The 18,224-nt window shown below is 42.3% G+C and overlaps 1 protein-coding gene across 1 annotated transcript in view; it reads right to left on the bottom strand.

The window, feature by feature from the left end:
* The window catches only part of POU6F2 (POU class 6 homeobox 2), a 453,995-nt gene that overhangs the window by 355,153 nt on the left and 80,618 nt on the right, over positions 1 to 18,224 (bottom strand). The window contains exon 2 of the mRNA XM_045793668.2: positions 1,080 to 1,251. Coding sequence (XP_045649624.2) covers positions 1,080 to 1,251 — 172 coding nt within the window. The remainder of the gene's footprint in view (positions 1 to 1,079; positions 1,252 to 18,224) is intronic.

The raw sequence follows: 18,224 nt of genomic DNA, 5'->3' as shown, positions 1-18,224 counted from the left end.
TAACCTGAGACCCAGCAGTGCTCTGCCTGATATATATATAAAATCAGGTGTATGTATAGGTTAGTAGATAAAGGTATAAACAGGTTAGTATGTACATGCCTCCACTCAGTGTTGTAAGTATACAAACACTGGAAAATAATTAAAAGCAAGTGTTTCAGGAGCAAGTGTTCTGAAAACCTAATGTCACTTTATCCCATAAAGTGCTTCTCCAGCACAGACATCTATCACCATCCATCACTCAGTCACGCGCCTCAACAACCCGCTCCCCTTTCTGATTAGAGATCACAGTTGCTTGAGTTGGCTTACAGAGTGTCATCTGTTTGAATGACAGATGTCTTTGCTGGAGTGGTACTCTGCTCGCTCTTGTTTTGTTTATGGAACAAAGATTCCTGAAGGGTCCTGGGCTGCCTCCACATTTAGGAAGAGCCTATAAACGTCTGGTCAAGGGATGAGGGGTAGGGGAGGGAGGCAAAGGACCTCTCTTCTTTCCTCGCCCCCCCCCCTTTAGAAGGAGAGATACCCATTCTAATTGTGATCACAAAATGTTATTTCTCTGAGCAATTCCCGTAGCCACCTTTGTTTACCTGGCACAGAAAGACTTGTATTGATATTTCACAGTTCCCTCTTCCGTCTTTTGACTACAGATAATAACTCTTTACTCTCCTTCCCCTTAACAAAAGGCTGCGAAGCAACCCGAAACCGAGTCGATATTTATTCAATAAATGTTAACCAATTCTCACAATGGAACTGATTTCCTGATTATTATTACCATCTTCTTCTGCTGCTTCTTTTTCTTCTTCTTCTTTTTTTTTTTTTTAAATCATTTCTAGCCCGGGGACTCTGGCAATATCTGACAAGCCCCAAGGAACAGCGAGGAAGTTCCTTGCTGGGAAAAGTTTGGAGGACATCCTGCTAGCCGGCTGGAATGGGCTCCGGTGGCTCGGCCCCTCCAAGACGCGAGGCTCCTCTTTAGCACTTACAAGAAAATTGAATGAACAACAGGGAAAGGGTTGGGGGGGTGTGGATTGCTCTTCCGGACAACATGGTAGGGCTGAAATGAAATACCTAGACAGACTTACCGAAGAGCTTGCTGGGAGTGTCCTCGCTGTCATTTGATTCCACAGGCGCAAGCAGGGGCTCATTCAGCTCGCTGTCTGAAGTAGCAGCCTTGTCCTCACCTCTCAACTCCGCATTCATTTCACTCCGCGCTGACAGCGAGGGCTTACTGACTTGTCCAGCTATCATTGGATCCTAGGATGGGGGAAAAGAGTGAAGGGGAGGAAAAAAAAAGTGGCAGCTTTAGTGTGCGTGTCCTCTCTCCCTCTCTCCTCTCTCTCTCTCTCTCTCTTCCACACACACACTCTCCCTCTCTCCTCTCTCTCTTATCTCTGGCTGCTCCCGCTGTTATTGCTGGTTGCAGTCAAGTGAAGAGCTATTACAGATCCGAGGAGTTCTCCATTACTCCCCACCCTATTAAAGCTCAACTAGCATGTGAGAGATTCAGGAAGCTTCGGAGGGAAGAAGGGGGGAAGAAAAAAAAAAAAAAAACTTCTTTGAAAGCCACCTAAGCAACACAGCTTTAATTGTGGGATGTGCTTTTTTGTGCGAATGTTTTTACACCTTGTTCGGTCTTTAATGCAGTAAGAAAAAAGAAAGTGCTGGGTTTGTACTTCCTCAACACACTAAAAAGGAAGGAGCGCCCTATGGAGGGACCACGGGCTATTTTAAGAAGCACTCTCCCTGGGGGAGAAGCAATTAAACCCTATCCCCAGAGCAGAGAAAAGAGATAGGAGAAAAGAGTCCTCCAAAGGCTTTCAATGGAATAAAAGAGATTTCTCATGTAAATTCCATCAGCACCCTTAGAAGTTGACTTCGCTGCCCCCAGATTTGGGACTGAAGCTGACCCCAAAGCCAAGGAACATTTTAAAGCAAACAACACACAGCAAAAGAGATGAAAATTGGTTTAAAAATTGGTTTAAGGAATTGGAAAAATACTTACAAACTGTGTTCAATAATTCCGATACCCAGAGCATCATACGCTCAGAGCATTAGAGAAAAAAGAAAGCAAAAATCACCTCCAAAAAAAGCAAACTTCCCCCCCTTCCCAATAATTTGAATCTGCTTTATCTTCAGCTCATTAGGAGGGCGTCTTAGGATCAGAAATATTTCCCGAGGAGAGCCTGCTATTCCATTTGCAAACTAAGATGCATGATATTGTTTTGGCACAAACACCGGCCGCAGAAGGAAAAGGAAAGCAAGCAGTGCCCTTTTTGCGTTATCTGGGAGCTATTTATTGCCAAGTTCATGCCTAAGTGGTTCCTGAGCAGGAAACAGGTGACCAGCACAGGAGCAGGTGGGGCGGCATGCTCTCTTGTCCCATCGTTACATTGGTCGGCGGTATGCCTGTGGTTATTTTTTTTTTTTAATGTATTCATGCCTGAAAAGTGAATTTGATATGACACATGATAATCTATGAAAATGTTAATCAATACAAATAGTTTAAGCTGTCATCAAATGCACTTCTTTAGTCAATACTCATACCACTGAAAACAATGTCACTGTCACCAGGGCTTAATGTGCACAGCACTTAAATATTGGACTCTGTGCATCAATGCATTTCTTCTTCAAATACTGTAGGTAAACACATTTTCTCCCTATTTAAGGCTGAAGCACTCAGCATGCATTTAGCTGAGCCGAATCCTCCCTTTTGAATACCTTGATAGGTCCACTGGAGGGCAAAATTAATACTTAATTGAATCTCACAGTCATCAAAATAATCAATACTTTTTTATTATTTATTCTTTACAGTCTGTTGACTGTTTCAAACCTCTGAGGGAATGGTGGAAAGGATTCATGGCTTTGAAACACTGTCATTTAACAAGGTAATTTTCAGTGGGGCATTAGGGGTTGTGAAACATATAATAAAACAAAAATGGTGGCTTATAATAGGAAGAAAGAAAAGAATTATATTTCTGCCATCTAACAAAACAGGATAAATAAAAAAGCAAGTGCAGGGAGAGAGAGAGAGAGCGGGAAAGGAGGGGGATGAGGGAGAGAAAGACTGGCTTTTGAAGGGTTTTATCATATCAAGAGCAGAGCCGGGCTTTCATAATGCTGACATTTCTCATCCTGACAATCCTAAACAAGTGGAAAGGATGAGATCGTAGATATCATCTTTCATCACATTCCCCAGCTTAAGAACCAACATGACAGCTCCTCTCCCCTTTACACTGTTAATTACTAAATAAAATACTACTCTCTGTCAGCATCGGATTATTGCAGATAGCAACCACAAACATTTCTCCATTGTTTCCCCCCTTTTGGATGGGTGATACCTACCTTGAACTCTTTAGAAAATAAATTAGGCTTGTCTCACCATATTGTAAATATTTGAAATATAATCAATCTCATCAATGTGGTCGATGCACGGTATTGTCAGCCTAAATTTGCTGGTGATAGATTAGCATTTCATTGACTGTGTTTGGTCACTGAGATTGGGAGCGCCTGACTTTCGGGGATGGGAGAAGCAGGCACGAGGGCGAGGGGGGGGGAAGGAGACACGAAATTCTCAACCCCCCCCCCCAATTTCTTTCCTATGCATCTAAGAAAATGCGTGTTTGGATTCTTCTGCTTCGGTTAGTGGAGCGGGGTGGGGAGGGAAGGGAACACTGCTTTGCCACACGCTTTTGGTAAGTATCCTCCTCACGTGAAGGGAAGAGCCCAGGTGTAAATTCTAGTACATTTTTACTTTACAAAAAGTGGAACCCTCCGTCTCCCTAATCTAGAGGAAGGGTTGCGACCTGTGCCTTGGAGACACCCTATCTCTGAGGCTGCACGGCTCATTTGAGCATTTTTTTAAGATAGCGTTCACGGCAAACTTATGTTTAGAATGGCATTCAAAACCCATGATCAACCACACATGGTATCGGGGAAGAGCTGGGTCGCCTTACCCAAAACAAAGAATATTTTCTTCTTGTTTTATCTGTGCATGGTCAAACTGAATGCTGAAGCACGCAGAGGCGCTGAAATGCAGCTGCTAAGATCAAGTGCACTTACATCTCGAAGATGTTCGGTCTGGCTCATGTGTGCAGCGCATGTACTGGCAGATGGTACATAGTCACTGACCATTAGCTCTTCTTCCTTAAATGACTTTTATGCACCTCCTACGTGGCTAGGTTCCCAGCTCGCGCCTCTCGGGGACTTGAGCTTAGGAAATTCAGGAGTTTGTCATCCAGGTACTCATGTGATTTTTCATCTTACAAAACAGTGTACGTTTTCCAGGATGCAGCTGTAGCCCACATCTGTATGTGCATGACACGGTTAAACAGCAAACCCCCAGTGAGGCAGAGAGCAGACAGCTTTTAATCACAGCTGCAGCCACTGGGGGGTCCATTTGAAAATGTGTCACAAGCAGTAACCACTGAGTATAGTCATAAGTGATGAGGGAGTGCCTCTTTCAAGCAGCACTCGGCTCAGAAGTCATTCTCCCCCTGCCAAAAGGGATGTCAGTCTGTAAAAATCCTTTCTGCCGGAGCGAAGAAAGGATTTTCTGACAGGCCCCAACAGAGGTGCTTGCGGGGACGCAAGAAAGTTGCAAGTGCACCACGCACAAGGATCACTGCAGCAGCACAAGGGAACAGAAATAGCTAGCATAGGCAAAATATAGAAGCGGCAAAGACCTCTTGCTTAAAAGTCGGAAATTGTCACGACGACAGGGAAGAAGCTGGGACCTCTCTGCAATTCTTTTATCAGCCCTGATAGAGGAAAATGACTGATTCAATATGGAGGAGTGGCGAGTAGGTGCAAGAGGACATGGCGGCTGCCAGTAGAGGCCAATCCGTGATGACTCACGAGGCTCATCAGAGACCCAAGAGCCAGACGCTGAGAAAAGAAGAAGCAGGAGAGGTGGTTTCCATGAGCAAAACCTGAACAAAAAGTTCCGCCATGTCCTACAATGAAAGGACCGCGATCAACATCAGAACTCTCCAGCAATGACTGAAATCTCATTCGAGCATTGTCAAGGGACAACAATCGGTCCCATGTATTGAATGAAGAGAGGTGTTTCAGATATATGTAACGTCACCCAAACAATGCAAGGCATTAGTCCCCCTTGGAGGGACACAAGTCTGAGACTCAGAGAAGCCAAGTGACTTGTCCCAACGCCACACAGCTGGCGAGTGGTGAAGCTATATTTTGAACTTCAGTAGATTCATCTTTTTATACTGCCCAGTAACTCATGGGGTTTCTTAGAAGTTGAATCATGGGTCCTAAAGGGCGTTAAACCCTAGATAACAGAGCATGCTATGTGTAGTGTCTTTCTCCCTGCAGACTCTAGGAACAAAACACTTCCCCGTCCAACACTGCTCGTGTGAAATCTATGGGACGATACAGTGTAGTAGACAGGACATCAGATAGTGTCAAATATCCAGGCTTGCATTCAGGTTCACGGTCTACAGAAACTTAGCAAATCATTCGACCACCGTCACCCTCAATTGTCTCATCTGGAAAATGAAAAGGTTGGAATAAAACAGCACTTCCCAAAGTGCATTCCACAGAACACTTGTCCCCAAAGATAATCTACATAAAAGAGTTTTGCAATCATATCCACATGGAAAATGCAACAGAAGAGTCTACCAGGAAAGAAACCCATTCAGCTCAGTTTACCCTCCCTAAATCATCTGACCGAGGAAGGACTTCTCCTCGTAATCTCTGTTGCATTGTCCGATGGATCTGGTACCTCTTGAAACTCATTTTAGAGTTTACTCTAAATTTGCATTTACATTACTGCTAATGTAAATGAGAGCTCTAACTGTCAAGGATGCTACAATAATTAGCCGGAAGCCTTCAGCGAGTATACATCCACCCAGTGCTTCCCACACTTTAATAACTTTTACCTAACTAATATTGCTTACGGTTTATTTCTAGATGGTTACATACAACTTAGCATATACTAACTGTATATCCTCATCGTATACTAATTCCTGATGACTTTTAATATAATTTTTATTTTTTTATTATTATTTTTTTAATATAATTTTTAAATACGGATGTCCCCATGCAGCTCAGGTCGTGATTTGGGGTCATGAGATCAGCCCCACGTCCAGCTCTGTGCTCAGCATGGCATCTGCTTGAGATTCTCTTTCTCCCTCTGTCCCTCCCCCCACTTGTTTTCTCTCTCACAATAAAAAAAAAATATATTTTTTAATTTAAAAAAAAGATATCCCTGTGTATTTCTCTTGCAACCCCTTTATCCGTAGAGCAGATATAGGGCATTGTATGAAGGAAGAGAATCCAGCTTGGACTTTCACTAGGCTGTCAACAATAATCCCCGATAAACAAAGAGATAATTCAGCTAAAGGCCTGCAATAATTTAACCAACAGAGTTTCTGTAAGCAAAATCATTCTCATTTGATAGTCAGAGAAACTAAAGATAGTGAGACGATTAACTCAGCAAAGCATCCGTGTCCAGGGGCAGCCACACGATGGAAATAGCCACCCCCACCCCGTCTAAACGGAGCTTGAACCGGGTCCAGCATATTCTTATGTACATACAAGCCAACTATGAAGCAAGCAATCAGAAGGCTTTGAGGGAAATGTAAATAAGACAGGCAGGCTTCACAAATCCAAGGAAACAATTCATTTGTTTGCAAAGTGCCAGAGTATGGCGAAGTTATGCTCAACAGATCTATTTCTAGAATTCAATAGAAAAAAATTATATCCATTATGGAGAAAAAAAATTATCGGGTCACCCCCCCACCCCAAAAGGCCACATTTCAATTTAGGAAAAAGGTCAATGCAAATTACCTACAGTCCATTTAAGATGAAAAGACAGCACCATATTTTGTATTTAATTTCTCTCACTGGGAAGAGGTAAACTCAAAATCACAGATCATTAAGAGGATAAAACTAGACTTTCGTGGGTTTTGGGAAAGAAAACTTCAAGTGTGAATTTTGTTACCTTAGTCATGAAGTAAAACAATCTTTATCTTTCTTTTACCAATTACTGAATATTATTAAGTCAGTTGGTTCTCACTATAATATTTAATGTACTGAAGAATATTTCCCTCAAAAGTTACAAGGCATTTCTATTTTTTTACCATGCCATATTTCCCCTTTCTACCAATAATTTGTAAAAATACATTCTATTTGACTTTTAGAAATAAGGCCATAATTTAATTTTTAATTATTCTATTCTTGTAAATATATAAATTTATTGTTGAAAATTCTGAAAATTAATGAAGATCAAAACACTAAAAATACCATAAATTCACCCACCACTGCTTATTTCATTTTAAATGTCACTTCCTAAACTGCACACAAAAATCATTTTGAGGAAAGCAGAAAAACCCACATTTTTAGCAAATATGCAATAGATAGAAATTTACATTACAATGAACTTAATTACAAAGCTTACACAAATACACCCTCCTTCATCTCACAGCAGATTTTCATAGGAAATGTTGATACCAACCTGGGTTTCCTTCCTCAACCCAAGATTCCCACCTGTTATCTATTCCCCCATGTCTCCACTTCCCAGTTAGCGTGGCTGAGGTCGCATTGGACCCTATCCCAAAAGAAAACGGCCGAGTATTCTGTGCAAATCAAGTAGGTGTTCAAACTTCAAAAGAAAGGCTGGGTTTCGAGAGTGAAGCACTGAGGAGGCTTCCCAAGAGCTCGCGGACGTTCCCTGATTTAGCATCAAGCACCTGCATGACCACGAGTGAGTCACTATGGCTGCTTGTTGGTTTCCATACCAACACGGCTTTCTGCTTCTCAAGGGGGACGCTGTGAGACTGGAGTGAGGTGAGGCACAGATAATGGACATGAATATGGGTAGAAAGAAAGACCACCTACCACCACACCACTTCCCACACTGAGGCACCCCACTGACCATGGGTTCAGTTGGACCAGAAGTCTACACTGAGATGGAGGCTGTGGTGTGCCTCCCAGAACTCCCTTCACCACCAACACGCTCGTTTCCCAGCCGCCATGAGGGTTGGCTGAGATGGCTCGCAGCTGAGGCCTCCCTCAGGACTTGCCTTTGCCCGAAGGCAGCTGCCATTCCAAGGTCGTGTCTCTTCCTCAGGAGGCAGCCTCGATTTCTCTCTGTGGCCTGCAAAGCTGAAACTATTTACTCTCTGTCTCCTGACAGAAAAGGTTTTCTGACCCTGAGCTCCACCCTAGGTTCAGTCAGTTGCCGTAATCAACATTTCCTACTCCCGGGCCTACCGTTTCCTCAGAAAGGCCCTGCCTCACGCTCGCCTACCACCCAAATCCAGCCACCTCCATTCACCATCCATGGCTCCCTCACCCTGCATTTTGTTGATTCGTATAATTTATATTAATTTGAGTGAGATGAGGAACTTATTGACCAGCCTTAGTGGAGGCTGGAAATGGGTTTTCATTTAGTTAGTCCCATTCAAGATATATGCCCCGGCTAAAATATTTTAGAGACATTCCCCTCCCTTGAGAGGAATCAGAGGATATTAAGAATCTTTCAAGGCCTGTTGCCTCAGGGTTTCGGGCTAGAAGCCTAAACTGTCCCACATCCAGGCTTCGGTTCAGAGAGTTCTAGCTGCCTGATGCTGTGAGAGAAACAGACCTTGCTTCTAAAATCTTGTTGTATCTGCCTTCACAGAACTTCCATGCACGCTGTGCTAGGTTCACCTAAAATGACAGAGAATTATGACTTCATCAAGCTTACAGAGAGGGTGAACGAACAATTGGGGGATTATCTGCTAATAAAAGCATGCTCAATAAATGTCTGTATGTTTGGCAAAGTCTGGCCTCAGAGCTTGCTTTCATTCTAAGCAGGTGGCCAGGCTTTGGGAGCATAGCAAGCCCTCACCCATCTCTAACCATTACTGACTACCATTATTCCCCAGAAAGAACCCAGTAGCTGTATGTAAGAAATGTACTCTCGGCCATTTGCGACACAACCCGCCATACTGGATGTTGACCCACAATTAGATGAATGTTGTCTTAGGGGCCGGCAAGTCATTACAGAGTGAAATAGGGTCCCCTCTTCAGAAGATGGTCTGGGCAAATTACACTCTTTGCTGCCCCACCAATCCCCAGCCCTCTCCCTGGGGGTTATTTAGTTCAGGTGAATGGCCACAATTACGTTGAAAGGAAAAATGAGACTGCGAAATATCTGATTTGCCTGGCGGTCAGAAGACGGTATTTCACTTAAATGTACATACGGGCTTCGTCGAAGAGTCTCTTGTCTTTTTGTTGACCCTCAGATATGCAACCTTCTCCTTCCCTTCAATCACCACCTAGGGACACTCTTTCTCTCCTAACCCCACCGTAAGGAGCTTATACTTTTGTTGACCAGCTTTAATTATCAACACAGTTATTGATGACTCCAATTAAAGATAACAGCATTAGACACGGAGCCGTATCTAAACAGAAGCAAGCAAATAAACAAACAGCTCATCAGCACAAACCTCTAAGTTGGAACAACAACATAACAATCAATCTGGTGGGAGTCTGCGAGTTCTGGACTTCTAGTGTGCGGTCAGATGCGTATCTAGACCGTCACCTCGAACCTCCATAGCTCTTAGCTCTTCTGGCCCCAAGAGGTTAAAATGACTGTGTGGATGACGCTGGGTGTATACTTGTCTGGGAAAAAAAGGGAGACACTGCTATTGATAACCTAATAGCACCATCAATTCATTTCTGCTGCCTTTGTGAGAAAGCATCCATAAAAGTTCAATTCAGGCTCTTGGAGATCTGGTCTTCGGGTAATGGGGTTATACAGTGGCATTGATATCGCACACACCTACCCTCTATCCATACGTTCTTCATAATCTCATGGCTTCAAGTAGGTATCAGGATTTAAATGGAACAGAACTCAGATTACAGTGAACTTGCACTTAGTGGTTGGAATGTACAAACAGAGAACAGCCAATCTCTGTTCTAAAAATGTTTTCTTTCTGGAGGTACTTACTATATATAATCACAGTATTTGCAACCTTTTGCAAAAGTAGATGACACAGTCAGTTCAGAATGGAAAGACCTTGCCTCTAGTTTCGGAATTTTCAAATCCAGCACTGAACTGAGAAGCCCTAAGGTTTTTAGGGAGGAGCCTCCAGGATCTCCAAGGGAGATGAGGAAGGACCAGAGTGTCCACTCCAAGCCTCTAACCACCATATTGGCTCCTCTCGTCCATTTTAGGTGGAGTTTTCCATATACTTGGGGAAAGGGTCTCACAGCTCGGCCCCTCTTACCTATTTGTGCTTCATCTCAGATGCAATAAAATCATGACAGTTTTTCCACTGGGTAATCACTTACTTTTCCAAGTCTTTAAGCCTTTGCCTCAAGCTGAGACGCTTGAGTTTTTTGTAGGTAAACATGTCTCAGAGTTCCGGGTATGGTGTCTGATACAGAATAGGCTCTTAATAAATGTGTTTGGATTGATGGATTGATTAATGACTGATTAATGATTGTGAGGAAGGCAGAGAGGAAGGAAGGGAAGGGGAAGGCAAGGATTGTCTTTGGTCGATACTTTTAATATTTCAAAATACATGTAATCATGTCGGACACTGCACAGAGTGGCAACTAAGGCCTCACCTGGCTGTCTTACCCGTCTGGCATTGCACACACATTCACACTGACCTGTGCCCTGCTTCCAGAACTGTGAGTTTGGTTTTGTGTGCCTTTGTTACTTTGTTTTACCACAGGACAAAATGGAAGAATTTAATATGGACACTGACAAGGAAAAAGAAAGGTTTGTTTCCCCCTGGGACTGAGGGTGAACGGGAGAAAAGCTACCACTGGTAGGGGAGATAAGCTCTCCCACGCAAGGCATCAGTGCTGGGGCTTGGGGTGGCCCCTGAGGAGCCCAGGGCCCGCCACCCCCACCCCACCCCCAGAGCCCGGGCTTCCTAGCTCTGTCATGCCCTTTGCTCACACCGCAAGAATCCCTGGCTCACCGAGGGGAGCCTAAGACTTCTACACAATTAGCTCTCATGTCAATCAGGGGCAGTATCAGCAAACCTTCACAGCATATTAGAAACAGGATTTTATTACGAATGCTCTAATTCTATCATTTTTCTCACAGGCAAATACTCATTTAAATGAATAATACATTAAATATGGGGACTGATCTCATTCTATTCTTCCATCCCGAATGGCAAAGGCCATACAGTTGGGGAGACAAACTTTTTTTTCAAAAAATATCCAGTTCCCTATACTTTCAAATTTCCATAAATAAATAGAAAAATCCATTCTGCCCCCTGCTGACAGACTAACAGTCCTAAAAATCCAGCTCTGAAACCTGACAGTCGCATAGTACCTTCGGAGTTGGGTGAAAATTCTTGCTTAACGGCCCAGAATTGCCCCACTCAGCCCAGGTACAGCTCTCCTCTGCTTGTGGCATATGGATAGGTGCTGCATGGCCAGAGAATGCACCAGCCACATTTTTCTAATGATTGTTAACATATCAGGATGATTTTCCAGCAGGTGAGGATAAACTGTCAGGTGGCCACCTGGTCTACCTTGCGCAGACGTGCCCTCCCTTTGGCCCACAGTGGGCAGTGGTGGTCAGCCTCACGGGGACCTGGCAAGTCCCCAGGCCAGCACTGCCCTGTGGGGCAAAGAGCCTGTGCTGGGGCCTGCGGTCACTTCCTACTCACCGAGGAACCTGGGGCAAGGGTGTTAACTCATCTCTCTGCACCTCAGTTTCCCTGAGAGGAAATAGGAGTAATAATACATGCCTCCTGAGATAGGTTTGTGTCTAAATAAATAATCCACAAACAGTGCTGACAATAGATCCAATTGCGTAGTGATAATAAGAGATGTATATACTGTTCTCTGTCTAGCAACTGTCCTGACAAAGGATGAGTGTGTATGCATTTCCTTACGGAGAAGCTGCTTAGCCTTCATCACACTTTCAAAGGGATTCATGATCCATCCTCCCATCCTCGCCACCTCCCCGCAAAAATCAGTGAGGAACCAGGGCTAAGGAATAGGGGCCTGCCCCTACATCCCCCCACTCCAAATTTTAGGGCAGTGCCTGGCACATAATAAGCCCCCACTAAATATTCATTGATTTTATTTAAAAAAAAAAAAGAAAACAAGAATCAATACCTATAAATGATAGAAGAAAGGTCAAAACACAGATTTTTGAAAACTAAATTACTTTGACATCTTTTGAGAAGGAATTTATAAATCCTAAGCCCTTGTTATTTTAAGAAAGAAGTATGGGTCAGCTGGCTCTAAATCCTGTAGAATTGGATCGTTGAATTAAAACAGTCCCTGGCTTTTAATTTTTCAAGGTTCAAGTTTCCTGTATCCGCGGTCTCTAAAGGAACCATTCTACTTCTGTTCAAATGGCCATTGCCTAATTGATTTCATTCATATGTGTTTTGCTTTCTTTACTCTCAGACTGCAGCAGCCAGCGCGACGCTTATATGTGGTTAGCGTCCTTGCTACTACCTCGGGTCCTTCGGAGCAATCCAGGCAGCTCTCTTGGCCAACACCAGCTCCTCTGGAGTTTTCCTCCCATTTTCTGCCCTGGGTCTGCACAGGGCTCCGCCTAGCCCAGCTGCTCCCTATCCCTCCCTCTCCTGTAATCCACTCGCCTTTAATATTCCAAGGGTGACCCTTGACTGTCCTTTGAGTGCTGCTCCAATTCAAAAGGCTTCTGAGCCTTTAAAACGAGCACAGATAACATAATTCCAAGGAGCTGGGGGTGGGGAGGGAGGGAGAATGTGATTGGAAAGATTAGCTAAATGTTCTCATTCCTGGGGATTTGGGCTCTCGCAAATACGTGAACTGGGAGGTTGGTTTTTAGGGGCTCCCCGCACACCACCAGCTATCTTATTAACCACTATTAAAAATACCTTGTTTCCAACCTAAACTACAAAAAGAGACTTAGCTAAATATTTCTTTAAATCTCCAGTCTTCGAAATCAAGGGCGCCTTTAAAACAAGGCTGGCTTTTATTACTATTTATTTATGTCCTCTTTAGTTTACATGATTGGGGGATGGTTCTGAATCAGGGTCTACGCTGACACAACTGATGCAGCTCAAGAAATATTTTATTGACAGTTCATCGTGTGCGAAGTGTTGTGCTGGGGACTACGGGGAATGTAAAGATCAAGAAACATTTGCAACCATCAAAAATTCCACCATCTAGTAGACACCAGTAAAGGAAAGAGAGTAACGGGATTCAGCATCTTCTATGAGCCTAGTATACTTTCTTTCACAGACTTAACATTTTCTTGGCACCCTTATGTTCCCTTTCTGTAAAATGCCAATATATACGCAGCATGAGGACCACGCATGCGCGCACACACTCAACAGCCTTTCTTTGAAGCGCTGTTTTAGCATCATTATCCATGCTAATGAATACACAGGCTGCTCCACCCAGGGAGTTTCAACGGGCCTTTTCTGGACTTTATTCCTCATTGTAGAGAGCTCTTCTGCCACTGATGACTCACACACAAAAACAAGGTGTCAACACAGCCAACCGCAGGATCACTGAGAGCGAGGGCTTGTCCCATCTGCGTTGCTACTGTTTGTCACCGAGTATTTTTAAAGAATCGCTTCCCTGATATCCTCAAGCCCCTATAGTAACAAGAATAGGTAGTACGTTGTCAGAGGAAAACAGACCCGTTTTAACAACTCAGTAAGGCACACACACAAATTATATACATATACGTATATGTAGAATATAGATGGGCTACGGTCTTTATAAACAATCAGCTCTTTTCAGGGGCCTTGGAAGCCTTCATTTTCCCCTATTCTTACCCCTCTACCATTCATGTGCTTAGACAAACGCTGGATAGATTAAAAATAGACAATTTCGGGGCGCCTGGGTGGCGCAGTCGTTGAGCGTCTGCCTTCGGCTCAGGACGTGATCCCAGCGTTCTGGGATCGAGTCCCACATCCGGCTCCTCCGCTAGGAGCCTGCTTCTTCCTCTCCCACTCCCCCTGCTTGTGTTCCCTCTCTCGCTGACTGTCTCTCTCTGTCAAATAAATAAATAAAATCTTAAAAAAAAAAATAGACAATTTCAACTGAATGCTGGCTGACTTATCCCAAATCTGATTGGTAAGTGGGTCTACTCCAACGACATTCATGTACCAGGGCCCCAGGAAGGCTCAGTCAGCCATGGCTGGAATGTAGCGTTGTTACACAATCCTTTTTCCTTCTGCTCCACTGAGCTTCCGTTTTCTTTCTCTGTATGCCCATGCCTCTGGCCTGAAAAGTTATCTTTTTTTCCTGAACAAAACAAATGAGAAATGGATTGTTGCTGGGTTCTCTTACTTCCCCACTAACTCCAGCTATAGGACCCATGTTTCTACTTCCCCCCATGGGGGCCCAGCAGGATCTGGGCTGCGCCTGCAAGATTGGCTTTCCAATCTTGAGGGGGCTGCTTGTGGGCACTCATTTCCTTAGTAAGCGAAGTCGTCTGTTAAAAAAATCAGCAAGAAATCATCTTTTTGGTTAAAAACAAGCAGAAAAGTAAATTCAAATTAGCACTGAAATAAACCGGGAAACCAATTCCCAAGTTTTTTTGATACAAAAATAGAGTCACAATCAGTTTTTTAAAATCAAATATATTTTGTTTTGTTTTTTTAAAGGTTTTATTTATTTATTTGAGAGAGAGAGCATGAGCAGAGGTCCAAGGGGAACACAGGGAGAGGGAGAAGCAGACTCCCCACTGAGCAGGGAGCCCGATGCGGGGCTCGATCCCAGGACCCTGAGATCAGGACCGGAGCTGAAGGCAGACACCCAACTGACTGAGCCACCCAGGCACTCCTGAATACGTTTTTTTGTTTGTTTTTTTTTAATGATTTTTTTATTATATTATGTTAGTCACCATACAGTACATCGTTTTTTGAATCCAGTGGAAAAAAGTTTGCTTTGTTGTTGCATGAGGATTATGGGAGATTTTTTCTCCCCATTTAACTTTGATATCAGAAGTGTTTTCAAATGCTAGTTATCATATATCTGATAAATATGTATTTGTCTGCTGTGCCATTCCCTCTTCAAGGTGATGGGAACATAACTTCTCCGAGTAGTTCTTTCAGCTAAGATAATATCTGGCACTTCCCAGTGGGGCTTAAGGACCATACATGGAAAAAGACCATCACCTACAGGACTCTCCCAGCATTGACGCCCCTCCCAAGCCTGGCCACGGTTTTGGACGCAAGCTCTACCTCCTGAAGCAAGTTCCTCGAACACACTGGTCACCAGCGTTCTCTGATCTACATCTGCATGAAAAAAAACACCCTGTCCAACCATTAATAGCTTGAATGGACTTCAGTTTGGAGACTTTTGGCTCCTTAAGTCCTCTTCTTAAGGCGTTCGAAGGTGGCACTTGCAAGAAGCTAGTGCCTTTCTAGCCTCGTCTCTGGTCGTCTCCAGTCTACACCATCTCTGGGTCACCATCCACTGTGGGCGGGCCGTGTTGCTGAGGTTCTGTGTGATTCAGGGTAAGGCCCTGGACCCACTCTCCACAACCCCCAACCCTGAGTGTCTGGTCCTGGGGATCAGACCCACCTGGGGCAGGTCGAGGGGTTAGGTTCCTGGACCCTTCCTCACACCTGCCTCACACACACACACACACACACACACACACACACACACACCAGAACTGCAGAGGGCGGGGCTCAGGAATGTACACTTTTTTTTAAAGATTTTATTTATTTATTTGACAGAGAGAGAGACAGCCAGCGAGAGAGGGAACACAAGCAGGAGGAGTGGGAGAGGAAGAAGCAGGCTCCCAGCGGAGGAGCCTGATGTGGGGCTCGATCCCAGAACGCTGGGATCACACCCTGAGCCGAAGGCAGACGCTCAACGACTGAGCTACCCAGGCGCCCCAGGAATGTACACTTAACAAGTTCCTTGGGAAACTCTTCCAAACATTGATATGTGAGAACTCCCACCTTAAGGGAGAATTCTAAGGGCCTAGATGGAAAGCGTCACCAAGTTTCCCCAACATTTCAGAAGGAATCATGCCATAGCACTACCCAGATTTATAATAACTTGACATAAGAGAAACCCTTTCATAAATGCCTCTTATTCTGTCCTCTGAGTCATACAATTTGAGGTCTTATACTATTTATTTCATATTCTCGATATTTCAGATTTTATCTTTTATCCTTGGAAAATTGTTGTTCATTTTGACAGTTACATTTCGAGCTCTTTTTTTCATTCCCATCTATCTTGAATTTTAGTTTACAATTATGTAACCCATTCTAGAAGTTTTTGAAAATTATATATATGCGCATGCATATACAATTTTTGTCATCTTTGTTCATGCTTTTAGATCCATATCGCATATACAAGTTAGTGTCCTGCTTTTATAGTTCACTTTTTCATATTCAATAAATATTTATTGAAGACCTAACATGTGCCGCTAGCGAACAAACGGTGAGCCAGCTGGGCACTGTATTCACCCTCACAGACATCATTATTCTACAGTAACCATGTTCTCAAAATTCAACATTATCCAAAATTGTGATCTCAAATAGCTAAGTAATACTGAAACTCTGACGGATGTGCCATGATTTATTTAATTCTTTTCTAACTGCGGAACATTCTAGGCTGTGGTCTTTGAAATGGGGTCCACGTACGCTGGGAGATATGCAAGACAATGCAAAAGGTCCAGGAAGAGAGTATTAAAATTTTGATTTTTATTTCAATTGTTTCAATTCCATTTGGTGGTAAAAATGAATGGTACAAAAATAAATAAATAAACTTACATACGTTAGGAGTATATGGTAAAAATTATTTTCATCGATAAAGCTGAGTTATCGCAAAACCTTGGAGTCCTTTGATTTAAGATGTGCCCAATTATTCACACAAAAATAAAATTTTGACAGTTTTAAATATATTCTCAGGAGTGAAATTACAGGTAAAAGAGCATGGCCCATTGCCAAATTGCTTTCAAGGTCAGTTGATGGAAAATTTATGCTCCCAGTGTATGAGGAAGCTTCTCTTTCATATTATATATATTTTTTAATTTTTTTCTAATTTATTAGATGGAAACTGGCATTTTATTAATGTTTTAATTTGCATCTCATTAGCAAGGTTAAATTTTTCAAGTTTATTAGCTAATTAAGTTTCTTCTTTCATAAATTACTCACATCCTTTGCCTGTCTTTCTGTTGGGGCCTAAGTATTTTCCTCATTGAAATTTCTATAGATTTAGAGAAGTACAAGAAAGAACGACTGACACTTATTTTGCTCTAAGTATATACTTTATTTCTAGGCCTTTCAACAAACAAGAGTGTTATTATCCTTGTTTCACTGATGATGAAATTGAGATGAATGAAGTTAAATAACATGTAATTTGGCAGTCTTCTTGATTCTAAGCTGTAAGAATTCCAAATATTTTTTTTCTAGAATTTGTTATTTCCCTGTTATGTTTTTGATGTTGATTTTTTAAGAAAGATTTAAAGAATTCTTATCCAGTCATTTTTATCACTTTTTTCCTTTATGTCTTTGTTGCTTTTATTATGAGAAATCATCCTAAAAAAGCAGAAATATTCACCAATATTTTTTATTTTCTATGATTTTTAATTTCAGTGTAAGTCTAGAATCTGTCTGAAATTTGTGTGGGTACATGGCATTGACTGAAAATGTTACAGTTTCTCAAATAGTCAATTTTTAGAGCACAATTAATTGAATAACCCATTTGCATATTATGCTTTCTTTTAATCAAAAGCCAAGTTCTAATGGAATCTAATGGAGCGTTCTAATGGAATCTCAGGTCTGTTTTGTACGGTACATATGTGTGACCACACATGATGCCATACGTATGTATTATTCATATAAATATATGCCATATATAATATATACATCTTAGAAAGTATATGAACATATATTTATATATAATTATATGTATATTATATATTATGTAATATATATTAGAGCAAAAAGCCTCTGTACTCTATTTCTCTTTTTCAAACATTTCTGCATATTCTCAGCTGTTTATTTTCCAAATGAAATGTAGAATCATTTTCGTCAAATTCTAAAATTAAAAAGAGAGAAACAAATGTCATCTTTATAATATTCAGTGTCACCATCAAGAAATGGTCTTTTTCTTCATTTATTTAAATTTTCTGTTATTATCATCAGTCACGTGTGGGTTGTTTTATATTTAGTACAGACATTTTCATTTACAATTTTCCAAATATGTTGTTTTGTTCCTGTTTTGAATGAAATCAATTTCCCTGTCCATAAAGAAGCTATGTATGCGGTTACTGT

This window comes from Ursus americanus, chromosome 3 (genome assembly GCF_024610735.1).
Source record: "Ursus americanus isolate L20-20 chromosome 3, mUrsAme1.1.p, whole genome shotgun sequence".
In the NCBI taxonomy this organism is placed as follows: Eukaryota; Metazoa; Chordata; class Mammalia; order Carnivora; family Ursidae; genus Ursus; species Ursus americanus.
The sequence above is the reverse complement of the archived record's forward strand: the minus strand, read 5'-3'. Positions and strand labels throughout refer to the sequence as shown.